This window comes from Macaca nemestrina, chromosome 9, assembly GCF_043159975.1.
Source record: "Macaca nemestrina isolate mMacNem1 chromosome 9, mMacNem.hap1, whole genome shotgun sequence".
Lineage (NCBI taxonomy): Eukaryota > Metazoa > Chordata > Mammalia > Primates > Cercopithecidae > Macaca > Macaca nemestrina.
The window spans coordinates 137,913,007-137,938,842 of NC_092133.1; the positions used below are offsets into that span (position 1 = coordinate 137,913,007).

At 46.5% G+C, this 25,836-nt stretch overlaps 1 protein-coding gene across 1 annotated transcript in view; it reads right to left on the minus strand.

The window, feature by feature from the left end:
* Positions 1-3,106: 3,106 nt before the first annotated feature.
* Positions 3,107-25,836, minus strand: part of FBH1 (F-box DNA helicase 1) — a 48,147-nt gene continuing 25,417 nt past the window's right edge. Inside the window, 11 exon segments of the mRNA XM_011762724.3 lie at positions 3,107-3,590; positions 4,113-4,244; positions 13,149-13,255; positions 15,211-15,336; positions 16,179-16,376; positions 16,989-17,064; positions 19,097-19,218; positions 19,309-19,408; positions 22,789-22,925; positions 23,590-23,676; positions 23,759-23,846. Of these exon segments, the coding sequence (XP_011761026.2) occupies positions 3,420-3,590; positions 4,113-4,244; positions 13,149-13,255; positions 15,211-15,336; positions 16,179-16,376; positions 16,989-17,064; positions 19,097-19,218; positions 19,309-19,408; positions 22,789-22,925; positions 23,590-23,676; positions 23,759-23,846 (1,344 nt within the window). The 3' untranslated portion in view covers positions 3,107-3,419.

Here is a 25,836-nt window from a genome sequence, read left to right on the forward strand (position 1 = left end):
CCTTATGAAGGCCACAAAAGCAGGCACACTCCACTGAGTTGGCGAGGTCGGGGGTCAACTACAGTTCTCTCCTATACAACTTGTTGCCTTCCAGAGGCCTAATCACTGCCTTTTCCCCCCAGGCTATGTCCGCACTCTGTCACCCAGGCTGGAGGTCAGTGGTGCAATCATGGCTCACAGCAGCCTCAACCTCCCAGGCTCAAGCCATCCTCCCACCCCAGTGTCCCAAGGAGCTGGGAACAAGGCATGTGCCACCACGCCTAATTTTTTTTTATTTTTTGTAGAGATGGGGACTGCCTATGAGGCCCAGGCTGGTCTTGAACAATCCTCCCCTCTCAGCTTCCCAAAGTGCTGTGATTACAAGTGTGAGCCACCACGCCTGGCCAATGTGGGCCTATTTTCACCCATTATCCTGGGCATTTAATGAGTCATTTCAATCCAGAAACCCTTACCATCAGTTTCAGGTAATTTTCATAATTTAAAAAAATGTTTCGGCCAGGCGCGCTGGCTCATGCCTGTAATCCCAGCACTTTGGGAGGCCAAGGCAGGCAGATCACAAGGTTGGAAAATTGAGACCATCCTAGCCAACACAGTGAAACTTCATCTCTACTAAAAATGCAAAAAATTAGCCAGGTGTGGTGGCATGCCTGTAGTCCCAGCTTTTCAAGATGCTGAGGCATGAGAATCACTTGAACCCGGGAGGTGGAGGCTGCAGTGAGCCAAGATCACGCCACTGCACTCCAGCCTGGGCGGCAGAGAGAGATGCCATCTAAAAAAAATTTTTAAATTGACTCTGTTGTCCATTGTCCATTTTCTTTTCCTGCAATTGCCATTTACAGATGCTCAGCTTCTTAAACTGGTTCCCTAGTTTTGTTTTTGTTTTTTAGAGACAGGCTCTCGCTGTCACCGAGGCTGGAGTGCGGTGGCACAATCTCAGCTCACTGCAACCTCCACCTCCCGGGCTCAAGCCATTCTCCAGCCTCCGCCTCCCGAGCAGCTGGGATCACAGTCGCGCGCCACTACACCCAGCTCATTTTTTGTAGATGGGTTTTGCCATGTTGGCCAGGCTGGTCTTGAACTCCCAAGTTCAAAGCGATTCACCTACCTCAGCCTTCCAAAGTGCTGGGATGACAGGCGTGAGCCACCACGTCCAGCCTCTAACTACTTCTCAATCTTTGTTTTTGTTCTACTTTCTAGATTCTCAGCTTATTCTTGTAACAGTTCTACTGGCTTTCTTTCATATTTTTTTCTCCAAATTTTTTTTTTTTTTTTTTTTTTTTGAGATGAAGTCTTACTGTGCGTCCCAGGTTCAAGCGATTCTCCTGCCTCAGCCTCCTGAGTAGCTGGGATTACAGGCGCCCACCACCATACCCGGCTAATTTTTGTATTTTTAGTAGGGACAGGGTTTCACCACGTTGGCCCAGGCTGGTCTCGAAATCCTGATCTCAGACGATCCACCCACCTCGGCCTCCCAAAGTGCTGGGATTTCAGGCGCGAGCCACTGCGCCCGGCCCCAAATATTCTTTTATACGTATCTATCCTGCTACTCCATGGAATGCACTACCTCCTCTCATTCTCAGAATGTGTTAAAGATATTTAGATGTTTTCTTCTCCCTGTATAGACAGTTTGCTCCAAGTTGATTCTTCGGTTTTGACCTCTAGCCTTCATCTTAGGGGCCGGGTCATCTTCAGATGTTTGATGCTCCCCAGGATGGCTGCTACCTCCTTCTTGTTGTCTTTGCCCTTAAGGGTTAAAACACACACACACACACACACACACACAAACCTTTTACTGCCCTTATAGTATGGTTTCAGAAAGAAACCATAAATGAACACACACATCTTAGCCCTCAAATTTTTCACTCACATTTTAGGCCACAGTGGTCGGCTTCTCCCCTCACTGAAACTGATCAGCTAATGTCAACTGACCTTGACAGTGCCAGTTAAACACCTGCCCACCCTTGTTTATTTGGTCTCTACTGCACTGGATGCTGAAGATCCCCTTTTCCTGGACTCCCCCTCTCCGGAGCTCAGTGGTGCTCCACCATGAGGCTCCTCTGGATCAGCTGTCGCTCTTCTTAAACCCTCTTCCTCTCTTCACCCCAAGCCTCGTGTGTGCCGGCTTTGCTTCTCAGACCTCTGCTCTTCTCATTCTCTATCCTCTCCCGGATTAACTCGGCGAAACCCTTCAAACTGCACCACCACCCACACACCGACAACTCTGAAGTCCCCAGGTCCAGCCAGGCCCTTTGCTGCAGGACAGATGTGTTCACCCAACAGCCTCATGGATGGTTCCACTCAACATGCTGAAAAACAAACTCATCACTGCGTTTACACAAACCTGCTTTAGTTTCCATTTTCCCTGTCTCAAGGAAGACGACCTCTACCACAGAGTGTCCCTGTCATGATCCCAGTACTCCAGAAATCCGACCGATTCTACCTTCTAAACATCGAGAGCAAAAGTTTCCAAACTTAGCATGCATGAGCACCACTTGTCAGGCTTGTTAGGTACCAACAGCTGGGCCTCAACCCTGAAGTTTCTGATCCTGCAGGCCTGATGTGGGGACTGGACATTTTTATTTCTAACAAGTTCCCAGGCGATATTGCCACTGCTTACTGGAACCACACTTTGAGAACCACCAATCCTCACATCCGTTCCCTCCTCACCAGGCCCCACAGGTGCTGTGGTCCAGCCCATCTGGAGTCATTTCTTGCTGAGATTATGATCCTGTTAGCCTTGTAATTTATCTGACCTCCTTAAAACATTATTATTAATTATTATTATTATTATATTATTTTGAGACAGGGTCTCGCTCTGTCACCCAGGCTGGAGTACAGTGAACTGTAAGGTGACCACAGCTCGCAGCCTCAACTTTGAGCTCCAGCAGTCCTCCTGCCTTGGCTGGATTCAGGGCTGGGGCTACAGGCGTGAGCCACTGCTCCCGGCCAAAGTCTCAATTTTGATGCCCCAATTCCCACCCAAGACGTCACGTCTCGTACTCTGCTTCCTGTGTCATGTGAACGGTGACAGTGCTGTAGGAAACAGTAAACGGGAAAAAGGGCAGGCTCAGAACAACAGTGCTGACGCAGTCATCACACAGCGGTATGCCAGTGCTATGATGCCTGTTTAATTGAAACCTTGTAATAAAAGTTTAAATACATAAAATGTTTTTTTTTTTTTTTATCAAAAGAACATCCCCCACTTCCCCGACCAGATACGTCTGGGGCGGAGGCAAGTGGAGACTGGCTGTCTGTAGGGAGTGGAGAAATGGCAGGTCCAGCTTGGGCTGGTGTCCTCTTCCTCAGAAAGTGCTGTGGGTGAACCCAGAGTCTCAGGGAGCGGGAGCCCCCTCGCTGGCTTTCTTCACGCGGGGTCCTCGGCAAGCTGCTCTGCACTGCGGAGAACGTGCGCCTTGGCCTCAGAAGACGAGGAAGAGCAGAGCCTCGTGCCGGGGCAGCACAATGTTCTCCACGGTGCGCTCCATGGCGCGCACCTGCTCCGGGGAGGCCGTCAGGAACGCCAGGGGCCCGATGCGCTGCTCCGCGCAGGAGTGGCAGAGGTAGCCCCCCTTGTTTTCCTTCCTGTTGCTCTGTGGTGATGGACAAGAAAGAGAGCTAAGGAGAACCACCAAAGAACATGGATTTTCCAGCAAAAAGCATGGAGTTACCATCACAGCTGCCCAGGGACAACGCATTTGAATTCTGATGTTTTCAAAGGGGTGCACACCCTCAGAATAACACCTCCCACAGCACCACCATCTAGGTGGCCTCAACACCCCCAAATTCCCTGAGTGCAGAAACAGCCATTTATCCAGTTGAGATAAACAACCAAGAAAAGCTGTGTTGGGACCCCAGGGAACAGCTCTCCCTCTAAGCGTGTGTCACAACCCAGCCTCCCAGACCTATGGCTTCAGCACGGCCAGGCAGCATCACGTGCCCTGACCTCTGACCCCGGGGCCGACCGCACACTTCTCGTGCCTCTCGTATGAAAAGCCCCTAATAAAGGATCACACAGCTCTCTCTTATCTCCCCACCTACAACCCAGAGAAGCATAAAGCTCACTAGCAAAACACGCAAATGGCTGAATTAAGTTCCACAGACAGCAGACATACATAGGTGATGGCCAGCTTCTTCATGGTGAGGACGGTGTCGACAGGGATGGCATTGTTGCACTGTCCCACGCAGCAGCGCACCACGCCTGTTTTTAAGACGTTGCTTGTCAGCTCTGCTTGCAAGAAGTACTCCTGAGAAGGAAAGAGTGAGAAAGAGAATCATGGCGATACCTCCGCTAGGGTCTGCTGGAAACACAGTGAGAACCCTTTAGATGCGCTCTAAGTCCCAGAAAGAGAAAAACACCGACTGCCCTGTTCTCCCTTAGTTTCTCTAACTTTTCCCTGCCTCCAAAGCTACCAACAGTCCAACTGACAGTCTGATTGCTTTTTAAATATATATATATATTTAACGGATAAACATGCAAAACTATTGCCTCTAATGACATTTCCAGAATATTTCTGGATTTTATTTTATGCTAAGGCATCCCCAGCTCAATCTTTAGAAAATTATTTGTATATTCACATTACAACCCAGGTAGGCAACACAGAGGACCTGAAGAAAACTTGCCCCAAACATCCCTGTACATTTCCACCATCCCGTGTACTGGCTGTGCTAGTGAGCAAATGACACCCTCGCTAAGCCTGTCTTTATCCATAAATGCAGATGGCACGGTGCCAGCTAAAGGTGGCTGCTGAGAAGACACCCCTCAATTCATGCAAGGCACTCATGCCTGGCAGGAAAGGAGCACCCAGAGGAAGCGCTAGTGACCTCCCGGGCTGGAAACACCACAAGGACAGGGCACTGTCAGCTTCGCTGCTGCCCCGTGGGGCTCCACGTCACCGGCTGATCCGCTAGCAGGACCACACACACCTGCTGCCCAGCAAAGGACAGTTTCGTATTTTCTGGATTACGACCGGCTATTGATCTAATTATTCTACAATCTGTGTCCTACATTTTGATTTCTTTGGTCTTTACTCTTAGAGGGCCTGCCTACTAGGTATGAAAAAGAACCGAAAACCACCATGCAAACAATCAAGTTATGGCCAACAAGTACTAACAGCTGACGAAGTGAAATCATGTCTGAAGTCACAGATTTTGCAGAAGTCCCTTCGACTGTCATCTCCATTTCCCTCCCCAGGGACAGCCAGGACCATGAACCTGGCGAGGTGCCTCCAACCCACTGTGAAATAGCTTCTTGTTTACACACGTGTCCAAGGACACAGGTCTCCTTTTACAGGTGTCTATTTACACGAATGTTACACTTCTGGCTTCCTCCTCACCTAGTTGTTCTAAAATGCTGTAGGGGACTCAGTCACAGCACTCTCTTGTATTTTATTTACCCATTCCCTTGCTGTGGTTACTCGGTTGTTTCCAAACTATTTCCAACAATGCAACAATGAACATCCTTGTACCCGACTCCCTGTCCATTCCAGAAGTTTCTCCAGGGCTGGGCTCTCAAACCGTTTTTGATGCAGTTACCATTATAATGCTATACACATATAATGCTATTCCACACATATGGAAGAAAAGTTTCACAAAACATGATTTAACCTAACATGCAGTGTTCTCTGATTTCTTTAGATTTTATGCCATTTCACTCTTTTTAAGCCTCTCATAACCCACTAGATTAACTGTTTTTATTTATATAAATTTAAGGGGTAGGGGGTCACACCTGTAGTCCCAGCACTTTGGGAGACTGAGGTGGGAGGATCGCTTGAGCCCAGGAGTTCGAGATCAGCCTGGGCAATACGGCAAAACCCTGTCTCTACCAAAAATACAAAAATTAGCCAGGCATAGTGGTGCACACCTGTAGTCTCAGCTTCTGGGGAGGCTGAGGTTACAGTGAGCTGAGACTGTGCCACCGCACTCCAGCCTGGGCAACAGAGCAAGACCCTATATCTAAACAAACAAACAAAAAGAATCTAAGATTCTGTGAGACCAAGAAGCTGTCTTTGGCCAGATGTAGTGGCTCAAGCCTGTAATCTCAGCACTTTGGGAGGCCGAGGCGAACTGATCACTTGAGGTCAGAAGTTTGAGACCAGCCTGGTCAATATGGGTGAAACCCCATCTCTACTAAAAATACAAAAATTAGCCAGGCATGGTAGTGCACGCCTGTAATCCCAGCTACTCTGAGGCTGAGGCCTGAGAATCATTTGAGCCCGGGAGGCGGTGAGCCGAGCAAGATGGCACCATTGCACTCTAGCCTGGGCTACAGAGGGAGACTCCGTCACACACACACAAAAAAAAGCTGTCTTTGAAACATAACTTCATGTCACTTAACACCTCAACAATGTAATAATTTCCTTCACTTTCCCAAAACTTAAAGAAACAAATGAACAAAACGGCTTCTGGTGATTCTATTAGCTGTATTTTCTAAGGGGGAGGGGTCAGAGAAAAAGAAGGTTGCCCTGTTCTTGGGAGATGAAGAGACAGCATTCTAGGCAGCACAGGAAGCAATGGCTCGCTTTTTATCTCCAAAACACCCCCACCCACGGCTTCACTATTTTCAACACGCTTTCCTAGCCCCTGAACTACTGCCCAACTCGGGATCTTCATTATCCCCATGGCCTTCCCTCCTGGACAGACTGAATTCAACACTTCTAAAACAGAATATCCCCAAATTTATTCACAGGCTGTGATCAACAACAACAAAAAAGGCCGGACATGGTGGCTTACGCCAGTAATCCCATGGGAGGCTGAGGCAGGTGGATCACTTTAAGTCAGGAGTTCGAGACCAGCCTGGCCAACATGGTGAAACTTCGTCTCTACCAAAAAAAAAATTAGGCAGGTATGGTGGTGCACACCTGTACTACCAGTTACTGGGGAGGCTGAGACAGGAGAACCACTTGAACCCCAGGAAGCAGAGGTTGCAGTGAGCCAAGATCATACCACTGCCCTCCAGCCTGGGCGACACAGTGAGACTCTTGTTTTTTTTTTTGTTGTTGGTTTGCTTGTTTTTTAAAAAGCAGAGTGCATCCACCTCTCACAAGGTCTTAAAGCCTTAAAAAATCTGTTCCCATAAATAAACAGTTTTTCTGCGACTTCCTCGCAGGACGCCTGAGGCCAGACAGCCCAGCCCAGTCTCAGTAACCCGGAAGTATTTCTCTAGATTCTGTATTCTTTTCTTCTCTGGGGAAAACAAAATGTACGCAGCAACCAACTGACAACCTTCCAATTAGCTTTAAAAAGTCTACTTCGCTTTTTGTTTTTGTTTTTGTTTTTTGAGACAGAGTCTCGCTTTGTTGCCCAGACTGAAGTGCAGTGGCACGATCTCAGCCTACTGCAACCTCTGCCTCCCGGTTCAAGTGATTCTCCCGCCTCACCCTCCTGAGTAGCTGGGATTACAGGCATACGCCACTACGCCTAGCTAATTTTTGTATTTTTAGTAGAGACAGGGTTTCACCATGTTGGTCAGGCTGGTCTTGAACTCCTGACATCAAGTGATCCGCCCTACTAAGCATCCCAAAGTGCTGGGATTACAGGTGTGAGCTACTGCACTGGGCCTATTTCACTCTTATGCATACAACTGGTGGAACTCTAAAGTGGTAACAATCTCCATGAAGAAATTGGCCATATCTAGAAAAGTCACACTTGGCCAGGTGCAGTGGCTCATCCCTGTAATCCTAGCACTTTGGGAGGCCGAGGCAGGGCGGATCACTTGAGCTCATGAGTTCAAGAAGAGCCTAGGCAACAGGCAAAACCCTGTCTCCACAAAAAAATACAGAATTAGCCAGGTGTGGTGACACATGCCTGTAGTCCCAGCTGCTCGGGAGGCTGAGGTGGGAGGATGGCTTGAGCCTGGGAGGCGGAGGTTGCAGTGAGCCAAGATTGTGCCGCCATTCTCCAGCCTGGGTGACAGAGCCAGACCTTGTCTCAAAAACAAAACAAAACAAAAACAAAACAACAACTGAAAAGTCACACTTGCATTTATCTTTATCCAGCAATTCCACTTCTAGAAATGCATGCTGAAGATGCACTGGCAAAAACATAAATGACCTGTGCATAAGATTGCGCAATGCGGCATTATTAATGAAAGCAAAAGGCTGGAAGTGACCATGTCCATGAGCGAGGATGGCATAAATCACGGTGCATCAACACAGAACACTACGCAGCTGATGAAAGGGCGAGAGAGCTCTGTGAGCTGATAAAGAGGGATTTCTTGATTTGGGTAGGACAATAAATAAAAGAATAAAAGGCCAAAAAATAAAAGAGTAAAAAATAAATAAAAGAGTGATTCCCATGAGTGCTTCTAAGTGACAAAGCAAAGTACACAACAGTGTATCTGAAATGCTACCTTTTGTGGAAAAGGAGAATACGAAAATACCTACGAATTTGCTAATACTTGCATAAAGAAACACTGAAGGATTAATCGCTAATTGTTGAAAATAACTACCAATGGTGGAGGCAGAGAACAGTCTGAAGTGAAGAGGGGGTAATGAGACTTCTCTCAGCACAAAGTTTTGACTTTGTTTTGTTTTGTTTTTTGTTTTTGTTTTTTGATACAGGGTCTCACTCTGTAACCCAGGCTGGAGTGCAGTGGCGCAATCTCAGCTCGCTGCAATCTCTGCCTCCTGGGTTCAAGCAATTCTCCCACCTCAGCCTCCCAAGTAGCTGGGGCTACAGGTGTGCACCACCACGACTAGCTAATTTTTCTGTATTTTTTGGTAGAGACAGGGTTTCGCCATGTTGGCCAGGCTGATCTCTAACTCCTGACTTCAAGTGATCTGCCTGCCTCAGCCCTGCAAAGTGCTGGGATTACAGGAGTGAGCCACCATGCTCAGGCACAAGGTTTTGACTTTGAAAACATTAACAGGCCTTACACATCAAAAAAGACCATTAAATCAAAAAGAAGCAAAGCAATCTCTGTAGATATTATAAATAAAATACATTTCTAACTGCAAATTAAGTTGGTAATAAAACCACAAAAGCAAAAAGGACTTACTTTAAGTAGCTTCAGAACATGATAAATAAATCATTAATGGAGAAATGGAGCTGTTAGGAAATCTTCAAGTCCAGTCAGTATTCCATTAATACCGGCATTATTTTGAAGATTATTTTTAAATACATGGAATAGTATCAATAAGTAATTAACAAATACTGTTATGAACCAAGATTTCAGTGTATGAGAAAAGATTCAAGTGTAAGAAAAGTAAAATTCCTTTTGTGTTAAATGTGAACTAGATTATGGAACACAATTCATGAGGGCTGAACGTGTGAAGGGCTAAAGCCTCTGATAATGCAGATACAGTGCAGTTTTTGAAACCCAGGAGAATGAAGAGAACATGTGTAAAAAGTATCATTTTTCAGCACTTACTGATGGCAGTGCATACCTGGTTAAAAAATAAATAACAAAGGCGCAGCTGTGCAACAAAGCAAGGTAGTGCCTATCTGTTGAGATGGCAGTTACCCTCAGAAAGCGGGGGCGGTGGGGGGGTGCTACGATGGCCAGGGGCCACCAGGACAGCTCTGTGATGGCTAGCAGATCCCATCTTCTCATCTGGTGGATGCTCGCAACATCATCATTTTAAACTGCATTATGCTGTTTTTTATATTTGTGTTATATTTAACAACAAAATATTGAAATTTGCCTGGTGTCACACCTGTAATCCCAGAACTTTGGGAGGCTGAGGCGGGAGGATCACTTAAGCCCAGGAGTTCAAGACCAGCCTGGGCAACATAGTGAGACACTGTCTCTACAAAAGAACAAACAAACAAACAAACACCAGCCAGGTGTGATGGTGCACGTCTGTGTTCCCAGCTACTTGGGAGGCTGAGGTGGGAGGACTGAGCCTAAGCCCAGGAGGTTGAGGCTGTAGTGAGCCATGATCGTGCCACTGCACTAAAGCCTGGGCAACAGAGTGAGGCCCTGTCTCTTTCAAACAAAGTTTAAAAACTGGGATTGGAATTATCAGTATGAATCACTGGTTTTTTTCTTTCTTTTCAAAAAGACACATTTCCTAGCTGTGCCTCTTCAAAAGATGAGCAATCAGCATCACTAACAGTGAAAAACTAACCCGCTCCCGGGAGCCTCCTTATGTGGCAAAGCACACAGCCCGCTCCGGCCTGTGGAGGTAAGCCTGCCAGAGACGCAGGCTTGAATCTAATCAAGCCTCTACAGCTAACTTCCAGTTACTGGAAAGCCAGGACAGGCAATGGCAGAACAAGTTACACAGCCACGCCAGGAAGCAAACTAAGAATGGGAACGCTCTATAGGATGAATGAGCCAGTTTCTGCAATGAGACAAGAGCATGGGAGAAGTGGGGAGGGAGTCCTGCACAGCTCTCTATTAAGTAACTTAAGAGACAAGCGATCAAATGTTGGTTTGGACTCTGACTTGAACAAATCAACTGTAAAAAAGCATTTCTGAGACAATCATAAAAGCATAAGTATGGATTGGGTAGTAGAGGCCACATATTATAATATAAAATATGAAAATGGCACGGTAGTTATGGAAAAAAAAAGTACCTATTTCTTGGAGATGTGTACATATAGGTATATGTACATGAGTATTTGTATATGAGTGTTCAGTGTGTTGCTTTCTTTACTTTTTAATGTCTTAAAATTTTCATAAGCAAAAATGAAAAGTCCCGTGTAGCCCATGTTTGTGAGATGGTATCACTGCTCGGTAATACCCCGCACACTTCTACCAATTGACAACATGGTTTTGTTACAGGCCTGACCACTTCTGTAACACGACTTCCATGAGAAAACCATACTAGAGGGTCTAAAAAAGCACTTATAAATCAAAGTTTATGCAAAAATGTTTGTATAGGTAGAGTTCATTTGTACATAATGATTTATTATGCTTAACTCCTGGGGATACTGGTTTAGAGATTTTTTAAGGTCACACTTTTCTTTAAATCAGAGGTCAGCAAAGTACACATGGGCCACATCCAAACAATGCCCGTTTCTGTGAATCCATTTTATTGGAACACAGCCACACTTGTTCGCTAATGTACTGTCAACAGGGACTCTCGCATTACAGCAGCGGGGCTGGGTAGCTGCAACAGAGATCATGTGACTTACACAGCCTGAAATCTTTGCTGCCTAGCCCTTTGCAGAAAAGTCTACAGACGATCCATGTGCCAGTAAAGATGCAACCAAAGAAAAAGGGCTTCAGTTCTAAGCTCTGACACTTAAGCTGTTGCACTCAGTGAAGCCCAGGTAAAAAGTTGCTTTGGGAAAAATGCATCAGATTTCAAATTCTGGAAACATTCCTATGGCCAAGTCAGTCTACCTAACAGAGGCCTGGAGGAAAAATGACAAAGGAGACACAAAAAATGTGATAAATATGCAAGCTAATCAGTTTTATGCAAGAAGCTTCTGCCCTCTGATGAGTCATTGTAGAGTATTTATTTGCAAAGCTTCTCCCTTTTAAGTTTTGATATTATCTTCCTCAAAAATGTGAAGAGAAATCCTATTTGTTCACTTTCTTGTCCGTCTCCCCACCTGGATGGGCTCTATGAGGGCAGGAATTTCCCTGCCCACTGTTATGACCCAGTACCCAGAAAGGTGCTTGGCAAGTGTTAGGCCCTCGATAAATATTCCATTATGAGCATCAGGGATCTACTACACTTAATACCTCTGAGAGTTGAATATCATTTACTCAAAAGTGGTGACCGCCCACCCTGCCTGCACCCTGTGGTTCAACCCCAGAGCACGTACGGCAGTACGGCATGGCTCACCCCATGACAGTAGGCAATATGGAACTGAGAATAAACCATCCTGCTACACACAATCTTTGTTTTGGAGACAGCTAAGCAAGAAAGAGTATTTATATTAACTTTTACACTTAAGTTTTAGGTTTCAGGCTTAAATATCTTGGGTTCAGGGACAGATGGACTAAGTAGTAACTATTAGCTCAAATTTCTGTTCTAGTTTCTGACGGGTTGAAAAGACTAAATGGTTTATACTCCAGCTGTTTAGGCAGAAAAAGAGATAAAAATAAGTAGAGTGTGAGAAGGTGGTGTGTGGGAAGGGTAAAGAGTGAGTGCTGACCAGCTCACTTTTCCACATGTCTGTGACAAAGGCCAGGTACCTGAACACTTACTCTCCCCGGCAACGATGTGTTCTTCTGGAAAGTCTATTGGTAGCAGCAGCAGATGCCATTTCAAAACGGACTAAAGAGTGAGAGGGAGGAAGGCTGGGTGCACAAAACCTTCCTGGCATTTTTTCCCTATGAATATTGAGTATAGGGGCCAAGCAAGGTGGCTAACACCTGTAACTCCAGCACTTTGGGAGGCTGAGGCAGAAGGATCACGTTAGCCAGGAGTTCGAGATCAGCCTGGGCAATATAGCAAGAACCCATCTCTAGAAAAAAAATTAAAAACTAGTCAGGTGTGGTGGCATGCGCCTGTAGTCCCAGTGACTCAGGAGGCTGAGGTAAGATAATCACTTAAGCCCAGGAGTTTGACGAGGTTACAGTGAGTGATGACTGTGCCACTGCACTCCAGCCTGGGTGACACAGTGAGATCCTGTCTCAGACCAAAAAAAAAAAAAAAAAAAGAACTAATTGAGTAAGGGAGAAATTAAGAAATACATGACCACTGCCGGTATCTTTTTTTTGAGACAGAGTCTCGCTCTGTCGCCCAGGTTAGAATGCAGTGACGCCATCTTGGGTCCCTGCAACCTCTGCCTCCCAGGTTCAAGTGATTCTCCTGCCTCAGCCTCCCGAGTAGCTGGAATTACAAATGCACGCCACCACACCTGGCTAATTTTTGTATTTTTAGTAGAGAAGGGGTTTCACCATGTTGGCCAGGCTGGTCTCAAACCCCTGACCTCAAGTGATCCGCCCGCCTCAGCCTCTCAAAGTGCTGGGATTACAGGCGTGAGCCACTGTGCCTGGCCCACTGCTGGTATCTTAAACAGAGTTTTTAAAACTGAATTAGGAAATGACTTAGAAAAGAACCACATTTTTGTTTCCTTGGTTAGAACACTTCTTATACTGGTCGTCGGCCTTTGCACATGCAAGCAGCGTTTCTCTTCCAACCCAGGATCCTGATCCAAAGGCCTCTGAAGGCTCCAGGTCAGCCCCTCATGCAGACTAAATAACATTCAATGGCATCAAGTTAGCTCATGCTGCCCGTTCCACTTACCCCAGCCAAAGTCAAAATGTTTTCCAATGATTTGGTCATGATGAGACGCTTCTTGGCTCGAGTTACTGCAACATACAGTAAATTCCATTCATCCTCAGAAAATGACTCTAAACAAAGTAAAGGGGAAAAAATTCAACTAAAAAGCCTTACAAAAGCTTACAAAACCTTATGTCTCATCTAAATGTTTACTAGCCCCCATCCATTCCCTGCAGAAAACCACTCAACATTTGTTGGCTGTAAATACAAAATTTTCCTACAAATGCCAGTTCCAAAAACAAACCAAATCCCAGCAGACTAGTGGCACAAAATACTGGGTTTTATTTAGTCCTGCTACGTAAATCCTGGGAATGTGTTAATTGGTTATTCGACACCCACAATGTGCCAGATGGCTGTTTACAGTCATTATGCCAGTTCTCACAAAAAACCCATGAGACAGCTGGGGAAACCGAGGCTTAGACAGGTTAAGTCACTCCTACAAACAAGACCTTGGCTAATCAAGGGCCTGGGAGCTGGACCGAGTCTGCTTGTCTCCTTCCATTTCTTTACACTGCCTCTGGACTACCAGACTCCCATTTGGAAATGCCTGACACTGTCACGGGACAACAAGGAAGACACACAGGTGTGCTGTGTGCTGTGTGTCTGTGCTGCCCAACCGCACATCTCATCTTCCATCTCGATTCACCACACAATGGCAGGAACTCAACAAAGAGCAGCAGATCCAACGGCGTGCAAAAAGCTGCGGAACTGTACACTTTGGATGGGGGGGTTGTGTGGCATGTAAATTACATGTTCCCCAAAAAATTACATTTGTAAACATGTAAACCAGAAGGGCGAAAAAGGTGGTACTATAGTAAACTTCTCCATGGCCGCCTCCCTTCCTCTCTCCACTCCAAATCATGTTCTATATTCGCCAGCAGTCACGAATGCTGTGGTTTCCATTTTCAGCATGCCAATGTGTGCTAGGCCCCAAATTTCCAACCTACAGTTAACAGACAGCTTTGTTTGTTTGTACATAAATTTCAAACGGTTTTATCCTAAGATTTAAAATCAAAGCAAAAGCACTGATGCTCAGAGTACAAATTTATTACAAAGCAGCCTTGAGTACAAATTTATTACAAAGCAGACAAGGCCAGGCACGGTGGCTCACACCTATAATCCCAGCACTTTGGGAGGCCGAGGCGGGTGGATCACCTGAGGTCAGGAGATCGAGACCAGCCTGGCCAACATGGCGAAACCCCGTCTCTACTAAAAAACAAAAATTAGCCGGGCATGGTGGCACGCGCCTGTAGTCCCAACTACTCTGAGGCAGGAGAATCGCTTGAACCCGGAAGGTGGACATTGCAGTGAGCCGAGATCGCACCACTGCGCTTCAGCCTGGGTGACAGAGTGAGACTCCATCTCAAAATAATAATAACAACAACAATAGCAACAACAACAACAAAGCAGACAAATGTCTGTGGTGGCTCACGCCTGCAATCCCAACACTTTGGGAGGCTGATGTGGGAGGATTGCTTGAGCCCAGGAGTTTGAGACCAGCCTGAGCAACATAGTGAGACCCCCGTCTGTACCAAAAAAAACAAAAAACAAAAAAAAAACAGACAAATGATACAGAATGCTTACTACTTCTCCTTTTGTGACTTTCTTATCTCTTTAATAAATGAAGAGGAATTAATTAAAGGAATTACTTGGTAAGCAAGTAAACTATACGTTAAAGCTTTCATGAGGCTGGAGACTCAAAGCCTGATGGTGAAAAACCTGGAGCTGAGAGCAGCGTGGGGCTCACAGGTGGAGCTGAGAGCAGCGCGGGGCTCACAGGGCCACCACAAACATCATCACCCCACACGCAGCCCCCAGAGGGGTGCGCCTTGGGGAAGTTTTGTTTTTTAAAAAACCACAGTATAAGAATCAAAAGTTTAAGACTAGGAGGTGTTTTGTGGTTTTGTTTTTCCAGAAGTGCCCTACCAGGAGGCCACAGCATCCAACAAACAACAAGGCAGTGAAAAGGAACAATTCAGTCACCACTCACTACAACAGCACCTGACACTACCCGGCCACCTCTTACCAACTCTGAAGTGGGGAAGCTGGGGCAGGTTATGCCGGGCACAAGGCACTTTCACAAAATCATCCAAAACATGCACAGTGTCAAACTCCAGACCTTTGGCTTTGTGCACAGTGCCCAGAATGTACTCTAGGATAAAAACACAGCACACGTTAGACGGGGCTTCAAAGGCAAAGAAACGAGATGACAAAAACATACATGCTTCCCACTTGACTCTGAACTCGAACAGTTCTTGCCTAAGTGCAGTTTTGTGGGAAAAGGGGGAAAGAGGAAACAACTGTCGGGAACAGAAAAAAGAAAAAGACGAGGAGAGAAGTTGAAAATTAGTTGCAGGAGTTAGTGCCTCTCAGAATCACACCCCAGAGGCCAGAGTGGCTCTACCCACCCTCTGGATCTAACACATGAAGGGACAGAGCCCAGAAAAGGGCTGCACGGCTTGCCTGACATTACACGTGGCAGACCTGGGACTAGAAAATCGCATTCTACGGGCTTGAAAGTAGAACAGAAATAAAGAGCCCCTGAGGAAGAACCAGAACCCTGCTCCCCTCTCCCTTAAGCAATAAAGCCATCTTTGCTCAAAGATATTTCACACAGGGAAGAAAACAGCAGAAGAGGCCAGGCGCGGTGGCTCACATCTGTAATTCCAGCACTTTGGGAGGTCGAGGTGGGTGGATTACCTGAGGTTGGGAGTTTGAGACCAGCCTGGCCAACATGGCGAGACTCCATCTCTACTAAAAATACAAAAACTAGCCAGGCGTGGTTGCGGGCGCCTGTAGTCCCAGCTCCTCAGGAGGCTGAGGCAGAAGAATTGCTTGAACCCAGGAGGGGGACACTGCAGTGAGCCAAGATCATGCCACTGCACTCCAGCCTGGGCAACAGAGCAAGACTCTGTCTCAAAACAAAAAAAAAACAGCAGCAGACCGTCTGCTCCTCCTCTTAGGGGGAAGGTAAAAACCAACTGTTTCCCTTACCTGCAAAGTCCAAATCTTCTATATGGCATTTTTCTATCCTTTGCACCAGCTCTGGAATCCTGATGTTATACTTTTCAACAACTGCAATCTTGGCTTCGAGCTCCTTGTCCTCAGCAGCGGTCACATACCTCTTGAAGCCACTAAAGCCTTCTTTGTGCACCCATCTTCTGATAAATCTGTCTTTAATGACGAGGTTTTCTAAGGAGAACACACGCACAGGTTAAGGTGACACAAGCTCCACTCACAGATGGTGGCAGGTACTGCACGTTCCTAAGCAGCCGCACAAGAGCGGACGGTCTTAAAGTGGGGAGACCCAGGTTCCAGGCCTGACTGCATCACTAACTCGCTGTGTGTCCCTGGGCAAGTCAGTGCAGTGCGGTGGCCTCTCCGTCTCCGACTGAGGAGCAAAACTCTAGGCTCAAGATCCTCACCTACTTCACAGGGATTTGAAATAGCGCAGTCAACAGGAAAAGAAAAGCGCTCTAGAAATGTCTGACACTATCACTTGGGGCCCACGTGGAAGTGTACAACGTATAAAGTGGCCCAGGCAGACAGAAAGATGCAGGGGAAAACAGCCTATGGGACCAGTGTTGGAAAGAGACTGAGGCTCCTGTGGGGAGGATCTGGAAAAGTCTGTCAGTATCTATGAAAACAGGAGGCCTGAGGCACCCCCCTCTTCATGGGAAGAGAGCTCTAGCTCTCCCTTCTCTGGAGGGAAACGAGTCCCTGACTCAGACCGGGCCTGCTTCTTTCTCGTCCCTGTCCCTTGGGTGCTTCCTTCCAATGCACCAAGGCCAGGCGGGTACTCACGTTTCCTCCGTTCTTCCTCTGGCTGAAGAAGGATCCAAATATCAATGATTCTGTCCAATCCAAATGATTTAATCCCCTGAAAAAGTTTTTTGGTGGGATTTTTGTTTTTTTGTTGTGTTTTGTTTTGCTTGTTGTTGCTTTAACAAAACAAAATAAAGCAAATACAGGGATGGGGTTTTGAAATGAGATGGTTTCTTGGAAATGGATCTTGAGTTACACCCAAAGCACAGGCGGCAAGCAGGAAACTTCATGAAGCAGAAAGCGCGAGGCTGCCACGTGGCCTGAACACTCCCAGGGACCACATTCTAAGATACCGCTGCTACCTCAAACTCCTCCTACTCTTTTTAAAAAGGCAAGATCTATAGCTGCACGCTTTCGCATCAATAAAAAGGCAAGTTAAGCACCTTCCAGGAACATGAGACGATTCTAAAGAATACAAACGGTGCCTGAATACAAAGTGCTTGGCATGCACATTTACCACTGTTTCTTGTGAGAAAAGAACTACAGGCTGGGCACGGTGGCTCACACCTGTAATCCCCGCATTTTGGGAGGCTGAGGTGGGTGGATTACTTGAGGCCAGGAGTTCAAGACCAGCCTGGCCAACATAGTGAAACCCGTCTCTACCAAAAATACAAAAATTAGCCGGGTGTGGTGGCAGACACCTATAGTCTTAGCTAGTCAGGAGGCCGAGGCACGAGAATCTCTCAAACTGGGAGGTGGAGGTTACAGCGAACCGAGATCCCGCCATCGCACTCCAGCCTGGGTGACAGAGCAAGACTCTGTCTCAAAAAAAAAGAAACTACAGAATGTCTCTAGGTCCAGATTCTTCTACATTTTAACAGGTCAGCTCCTGGAGGAGACAGCCTGACTGTGCCCTGTTTAGCCCAGATCTACGCTAAGCACTGGCTGGGCTCTGGCACTCACACAGCACCAGGCCCCATACAGAAGACAGATACGACCAGGGCCTCACACTCCAAAGGCTTGACATCTTTTAGGGAGGGACACGTAAAACACTCACATAAAACAGCGGGCAGAATAACACAGTTGACATTATAACCCACAATCAGATGTGTGGTCACGTGTAATGACACATGGTACAGGTGATAAGTGGATTTAAGAGAGGTAGCGAGAACCACTCGCTTTACATCATGCCAGTGTGGATGATATTCCAAAAATACTACTCTCTTACAACAATGACTATGGCTAAATTATGTTATTATTTACCACACCAAATACTACAAGGTCATTAAAACAGTAATGAAGGAAAATATGCCTATGTGTTGAGTGAAAAACAGCATCCATTTCTAGGTACCCTATACTTGCAATTATGCAAAAATACACATCTATAAGGACAAAGACAAAAATAGCAAAAATGAGAACTATAATATGAAATACTGGGATTATGTGTTCTTTTTTAGGTTCCAAAATTTCTATACCATTGTTATATAGTCTTTATAAATAAACTTAAAACATCTTTTGATTAGGATTCATTGCTATATTCATTGAGTGCCTAATGCATAGTAGGCTCTTGAAAACATTTCCATAAATGAATGAGGGAATATCTTTTTGTCATATAACTTTGCTTCAGGGTTAAAAATGCTGTAAACATGCCACTGAATCCTTCTAACTCCCTGTGAAACAGGTAAGGCAAGGCATTATTTTACCTCAGAGTGGAGAGAATGAGGCACACAGAAGCTGTGACTTGCCCCCAGCCACACGCGGTTAGTGACCAGTCAGAACTAGAGCCTAGGTGTGTACTCCGCGTGTTGTCAGCTCAACTGTTCTCACACTAACGACAACACACAACCAGAAAAGCTTCCAGTAACCCGCGGCCTCACTGGCATTGTCAAGGGAAGAAGGGCATTCATTGTTTAAAGAGTGGAAACTAAGGTCCCCAGCCCTTCTTGTGTCTGCCTTTCCAGGAATGTTTCACTGTCATAATCGGAATGGCCTGGGATACAGACCAGCCATGGTGCAGCCCGGTGGAAAGAGTCAAAAACCCAAATGCTTTCTTGCATGATAATCCCAATGAGGGCGAACATTTTCACTGGGTATGTTCATCTACAACGTTTCTGTGCATGAAGTGGTCAACAGAAATGTACTCTTACCCCAATCAAATGTATCCTTGAAGGGACTTCCCCTTCCGTCACCCGTACGGCCTCATCAAACACGTTGGCGTTGGTCCGGGACAACAAGGCCACTTGCCCCTTTGCGTCACCTCTAATGCCACCTTTAGGGAGAGAGCACAAACTCTATGGCAAATCGAAATAAAGACGAAAACTTTTGTAACGTAAAAGAGAAAAGTAACTCAAAGCCTTACTCTGATGGTTTCCTCCAACCAAAGTCTTTTTCCTGACTCTCTTGCAAACATCCAAGATAGTAGCTCCCACATAAGCTATTTCAACACCAAACCGAAAACTCTGGAAAACAGCAAGACAGAGGGAGTCAGAAGCCCGCCCCGCGGTGTGTCCGTGCGTTTCCATCACTGCCACCACAGCCCGGGCAGGCCAGACCCGACAAGTTCTTCCTGACCCCCCGCACGGAAAGCGAACTTCACAGGCTCACTTTCTAGGCCCTTCACAACCCGGCAGTCTTTATTTTCCGTTATTCTCAACACAAATAGTAAAGTTTTCTTTTAAGCAAATCTACCCTTTTCTCCAAATCAAATCTAGTGAAGTCTAAATCATACAAAAGATTAAGATAGGGTAAGGAGGGCTTCTCCCCTTGCCTTTGAGATCCCTCTCCATACTACCTTTAAAACCACTGCCCTGCACCAACCAGCCATGGCAGAAGCACTAGCACCTGCACATTGCCCACGCTGCCCTGCCTCAGCCCACGCTGCTTTCTGTCTGACTTGCATCTACCAAGGTCACTTCCTAACCTTCAAAACTCAGCCCAAGACCCTGCTTCCTTCACCCCTCCAGCTGACAAGATATCATTCTTCCCTACACTCAGAGTGTGTATGGCCTGTTTTCATGCACACACAACTTCAGGTGCTTTGGTGAATAGCAAATGAAAACTAGACTTTAAACAAACACTACTTTGTTACTATAAAACTACTCTGAGTGAACCATAACTGAAATTATAACATAAATATCCATGAGTTCATATTTAGATAAATGATTGAATATTTAAATAGATGGGATAGAAGAAACAAATCTCCTTTGCAGAAGAATTCCAAATAATTTATGAAGATTCGTGGACACTTACTCCTTGAGTGTATAGAGACTTCCTTCCAAAGCATCCAGTAGGGAAAGGATGAAAAAAAAGAGGAGGCCGGGCGCGGTGGCTCAAGCCTGTAATCCCAGCACTTTGGGAGGCCGAGACGGGCGGATCACGAGGTCAGGAGATCGAGACCATCCTGGCTAACACGGTGAAACCCCGTCTCTATTAAGAAATACAAAAAAACTAGCCGGGCGAGGTGGCGGGCGCCTGTAGTCCCAGCTACTCGGGAGGCTGAGGCCGGAGAATGGCGTAAACCCGGGAGGCGGAGCTTGCAGTGAGCTGAGATCCGGCCACTGCACTCCAGCCTGGGTGACAGAGCGAGACTCCGTCTCAAAAAAAAAAAAAAAAAAAAAAGAAAAAAAAGAGGAACTCTACAGTGGAGAAACCTGACAAACACTACATCAGCCAGGTGGTCAAGGTCAACCTCAAGTCATGAGCCATGGTGACAGCATGCACCTCGACAGCATGTGATGAAAATGGAGCTTCACCTCTGGACTTCCTCCCAGAACCCAGAACTCTAGCCTAACCATGAGAAAAGACATTAGACAAATCCCAGCACAGGGGCAGCCTACAAATGCCTAACTGGAACTTCTGGAAACTGTGAAAGTCACATCAGAAATAGAGAAAGTCTGAGCAACTGTCACAGCCAAGAAGAGCCTTATGACACATGGCTACATGTAATGTGAGATCCTGGATGGGATCCTGAAGTCACAAAAGACATTATTTCAAAACTAAGGAAATGCAAATGAACCATGGACTTCAGCCTATTAATAATGTATCAATGTTGGTTCATTATCGTGACAAGTGTTCCACATGAATATAAGATGATAAGATGTTAGTAATGGGAAACTGAGTACAGGACATATGAGAACTCTCCTCTCGATTTTTCTGGAAATCTGAAACTATTCTAAAAAAATATTGTCTATTAAAAGAACAAAACACTTCTGCACTGATGCTACCCTAAATCACCACAGCAGCAGGAGCTCAAGGGAAGCGTAACAGAGGCAACTACGGAACTTTCAATAACATCACAAAACACAGCACAGTTGATACTTTCATCCAAGTGAGACATCTCTTCTTTTTTAAGAGACGGAGTCTCGCTCTGTCGCCCAGGGTGGAGTGCAGTGGCGCGATCTCGGCTCACTGCAAGCTCCACCTCCCAGGTTCGCGCCATTCTCCTGCCTCAGTCTCTGGAGTAGCTGGGACTACAGGCGCCCGCCACAGCACCCAGCTAATTTTTTATATTTTTAGTAGAGACAGGGTTTCACCATGTTAGCCAGGATGGTCTCGATCTCCTGACCTCATGATCCGCCTGCCTCGGCCTCCCAAAGTGCTGGGATTACAGGCGTGAGCCACCATGCCCAGCCGAGACATCTCTTCTAAGTAGAAATGAGTTTCTTAAAAGCAGTGGTTCTCAAACTTCTGGTCTCAGGATGCTTCACAATTAAAAATCACACTTAAAAAGCCTCCAAAGAGCTTTTATTTACGTGAGCTCTATCTATCTATATTTATCATATTAGAAATTTTAATTCATTTAAAAATAACGATTCAAAACTATTTTTTTTTAAAGACAGAGTCTCACTGTGTCGCCCAGGCTGGAGTACAATGGTGCAATCTCGGCTCACTGCAACCTCTACCTCCTGGGTTCAAGTGATTCTCCTGCCTCAGCCTCTCGAGTAGCTGACACTACAGGCGTGAGCCACCACGCCTGGCTAATTTTTGTATTTTTAGTAGAGACAGGGTTTTACCATGTTGGCCAGGCTGGTATTGAACTCCTGACCTCAAGTGATCTGTCCTTCTTGGCCTCCCAAAATGCTGGGATTACAGGCATAAGCCACCATGCCCAGCCAAAAGCCTCTTATGTGACGACATAAAGAACATATTTTTTGAAATATATTTCCCAGAACAAAGAAAAAAATTCACCAAGAAGAATGGCACCATGTTCCATTTTTGCAAATCTCTTCAATGCCTGGCGTAACAGAAGACTGCTGGCTTCCTGTGTTCACATCTGCATTGTCTGCTGTGATATGCTGTCTTGGTTGACACACATGAAGAAAATTCAACCCCACGCAGACATGTGATTGGAAAGGAAGGCGCGCATAATAAACTTTTCGCATAATCGAGGACACTGTGAGTTGTCATGTTCATTATGGGAGAGTTTGCCAAAATTTTAATTTCACTTGAAAGCAAAGATGTTATTTTTGACAACAAACACTGTCAGTTATTTTCCCTGAAGTCGCAGCTTGTTTCATTCGTCTTTGAAAAAGTGCCAAATACACAAGTCTGAACAACCAGCGCTGGTCTAACAACTGTTCTAAGTACAAACATACAAGGCGGTAGCAGCCGTCAGTTCACAGTTCAGCCGCAGCAGCTCTTCCTCAGATGACCGCTGTGCACGCACCTCTTATGAAAACAGTCTGACTTGGCAGACCCCGAGAACCACACTTTGAGAACCACTACTTAGAAGCAAGGATTTGCTAGCTCTGGTGAGCCTGGCATACCACCTTGCACAGGGCCCAGCACGTAAGACACTGGGAGGGAAAAGAAATGGCTCCGATGCAGAGCGTGCACTTACCTGCGTGAGATAGAAGACGTGGGTGTGGGGCACTGTGAACAGGGCGTTGACCGCACCCCGGAAGGTATAGATCTGCTGGTGCGGGTCCCCTACAAAGATTTTCCCACATGGCTGAGACAGAACTATGTTCATGATAGCTGTAACCAATGAGAGGAAAAGTGAGAAACCTTGAGGCCTCCACCCCAGGCAGCAAAAAGAAAAGGACAAAACACTTCCGTGAAGCTAAGCCAGGGCACCCTGGACCTCAAGGTCGCCTTTTCCTGCAGGACAGGCACACTCCATCAAAAGCAGCTATTTTATAATGGACAAAAGAAACAGTTTCTGGTCCTAGGAATGCAGATTATGTTTCGCCCTGGATGAACTGTTGGAACCTAAGAAAACTACACAGGCAAATCTAAAATGAGGCAAATTGTCTTTAATGTTACAGCACTCGAAATTGACCTACAAAGTCAGACTCATTAACACTGTCTGTTCTCTCTTAGCCACTTGAGAAACAAACAACACAAGCTTCTCCCTCTCAATGGACGATCTCTTCCCACTGAGCATGAATCTAGGTCCCTATCGTCTGCGGGTCTACAACTTGGTCAACATGTTAAGAATAACCTAAGTAAAACCTATGGTGACAGAGAAATCTGCTTGGGTGAGGGCAAGGGGCAGCTTGAAATCCTAAGGTGATTAAGAAGATCCTCTTCTTTATCACAAATAAGAATAATCAACTTAGTTCACACAGGTGTCCTCTTACATAATCATAGTGCTGTTTCTACGTATTTGAGACTACTGATGTCCTGAACAGCGTATCACCTGGTGTGCAGTCCTGAGCCTCATCCACAAAGATGGCGTCAAAAGAGGCCAGCAAAGGCTTACTCAGCTGCCAGAGTTTCAAGTAGCCTAAAATAAGGAGAGAGGCGGGAGTTGTAACTCCAGGAAGGCAGTCCCACTTGCCAGTCCCCGCCATCCGGCAGCTGCCTACCGTCATGAGTCATCTGGTACGCCTCTTCTGTGCACTCCCCCAGCTTCCGCATGTTATCCCAGAGGCGGCTTGCTTCAAGGACACCATTCTAGGAAGGAAGGTATATGGTAACCCAGAGTTTGAGACCCTGGCAAAGGCAGCACCCTGCAGTCACACTTTCAATTCCTATACAGCAGTGGAGCCAGGGCATCATCACAGAAGGGGGACCGCAGGCACCTCTCTAACCTCCTGGGTCTCCTCAACAGCCTCTCCACACCACAGAGGGTCTCCAGTGCTGAGACAGGAAGCAGCCGGGCCATGCCACGCCCATGACAGGGCAGAGGTCACAACAGTTAGGTGAACCAGAAAAGGCCAAATTGTTTTTCTAGATTTATGACTGATTCTTAATTCATAAAAACAATGGCAAATGAAAAAGACTTGATAAAAATAAGAAACAGACTTTCCCACTAGCAAAATCTACTCCATAGAACCAATAACCCAAGAAAATCAGAAGAGAGATTCTAGCCTTCAGTTAAGATCAGACTTGAGGTCCAGAAACCCCAGTGACAAGCTCTTATAAACTCAGGCAGGTCGTTCCATGTCTGCCTTCTCGTTAAATGGGAGGACTATTCTGAGGCTTAAGTGAGATGGTCACCGGTATCCTCCACAGGAGAAAATATCCAACAATTCACAGCCATCCCCATGGGCCCACAGCCTCACCCTCCCACCCTCAACCTCCTACGAACAGCTCTGAAAAAGTGAAAGAAGAAATAATGCTGTCCCATACTCCCTGTTTCCCCATTCTCAGATCCCTAACACTTCCCACTTCCCCCATCCTCAGATCCCTAACACTTCCCATTTCCAATCCTCAGATCCCTAACACTTTCCCTGTTCCCCATCCTCAGATCCCGAACACTTCCCCTGTTCCCCATCCTCAGATCCCTAACACTTCCCACTTCCCCCATCCTCAGATCCCTAACACTTCCCGTTTCCCATCCTCAGATCCCTAACACTTCCCGTTTCCCCCATCCTCAGATCCCTAACACTTCCCACTTCCCCCATCCTCAGATCCCTAACACTTCCCATTTCCCCCATCCTCAGATCCCTAACACTTCCCGTTTCCCCCATCCTCAGATCCCTAACACTTCCCACTTCCCCCATCCTCAGATCCCTAACACTTCCCACTTCCCCCATCCTCAGATCCCTAACACTTCCCGTTTCCCCATCCTCAGATCCCTAACACTTCCCATTTCCCCATCCTCAGATCCCTAACACTTCCCGTTTCCCCATCCTCAGATCCCTAACACTTCCCGTTTCCCCATCCTTAGATCCCTAACACTTCCCATTTCCCCCATCCTCAGATCCCTAACACTTCCCGTTTCCCATCCTCAGACCCCTAACACTTTCCCTGTTCCACATCCTCAGATCCCTAACACTTCCCCTGTTCCCCATCCTCAGATCCCTAACACTTCCCTTTTCCCCCATCCTCAGATCCCTAACACTTCCCATTTCCCCCATCCTCAGATCCCTAACACTTCCCGTTTCCCATCCTCAGATCCCTAACACTTTCCCTGTTCCACATCCTCAGATCCCTAACACTTCCCCTGTTCCCCATCCTCAGATCCCTAACACTTCCCTTTTCCCCCATCCTCAGATCCCTAACACTTCCCATTTCCCCCATCCTCAGATCCCTAACACTTCCCGTTTCCCCCATCCTCAGATCCCTAACACTTCCCATTTCCCCCATCCTCAGATCCCTAACAGTTCCCGTTTCCCCCATCCTCAGATCCCTAACACTTCCCGTTTCCCATCCTCAGATCCCTAACACTTTCCCTGTTCCCCATCCTCAGATCCCTAATACTTCCCCTGTTTCTCCATCCTCAGATCCCTAACACTTCCCATTTCCCCATCCTCAGATCCCCAACACTTTCCCTGTTCCCCATCCTCAGATCCCTAACACTTCCCCTGTTCCCCATCCTCAGATCCTTAACACTTCCCCTGTTTACCCATCCTCAGATCCCTAACACTTCCCCTCTTTCCCCATCCTCAGATCCCTAATACTTCCCCTGTTACCCTATCCTCAGATCCCCAACACTTCC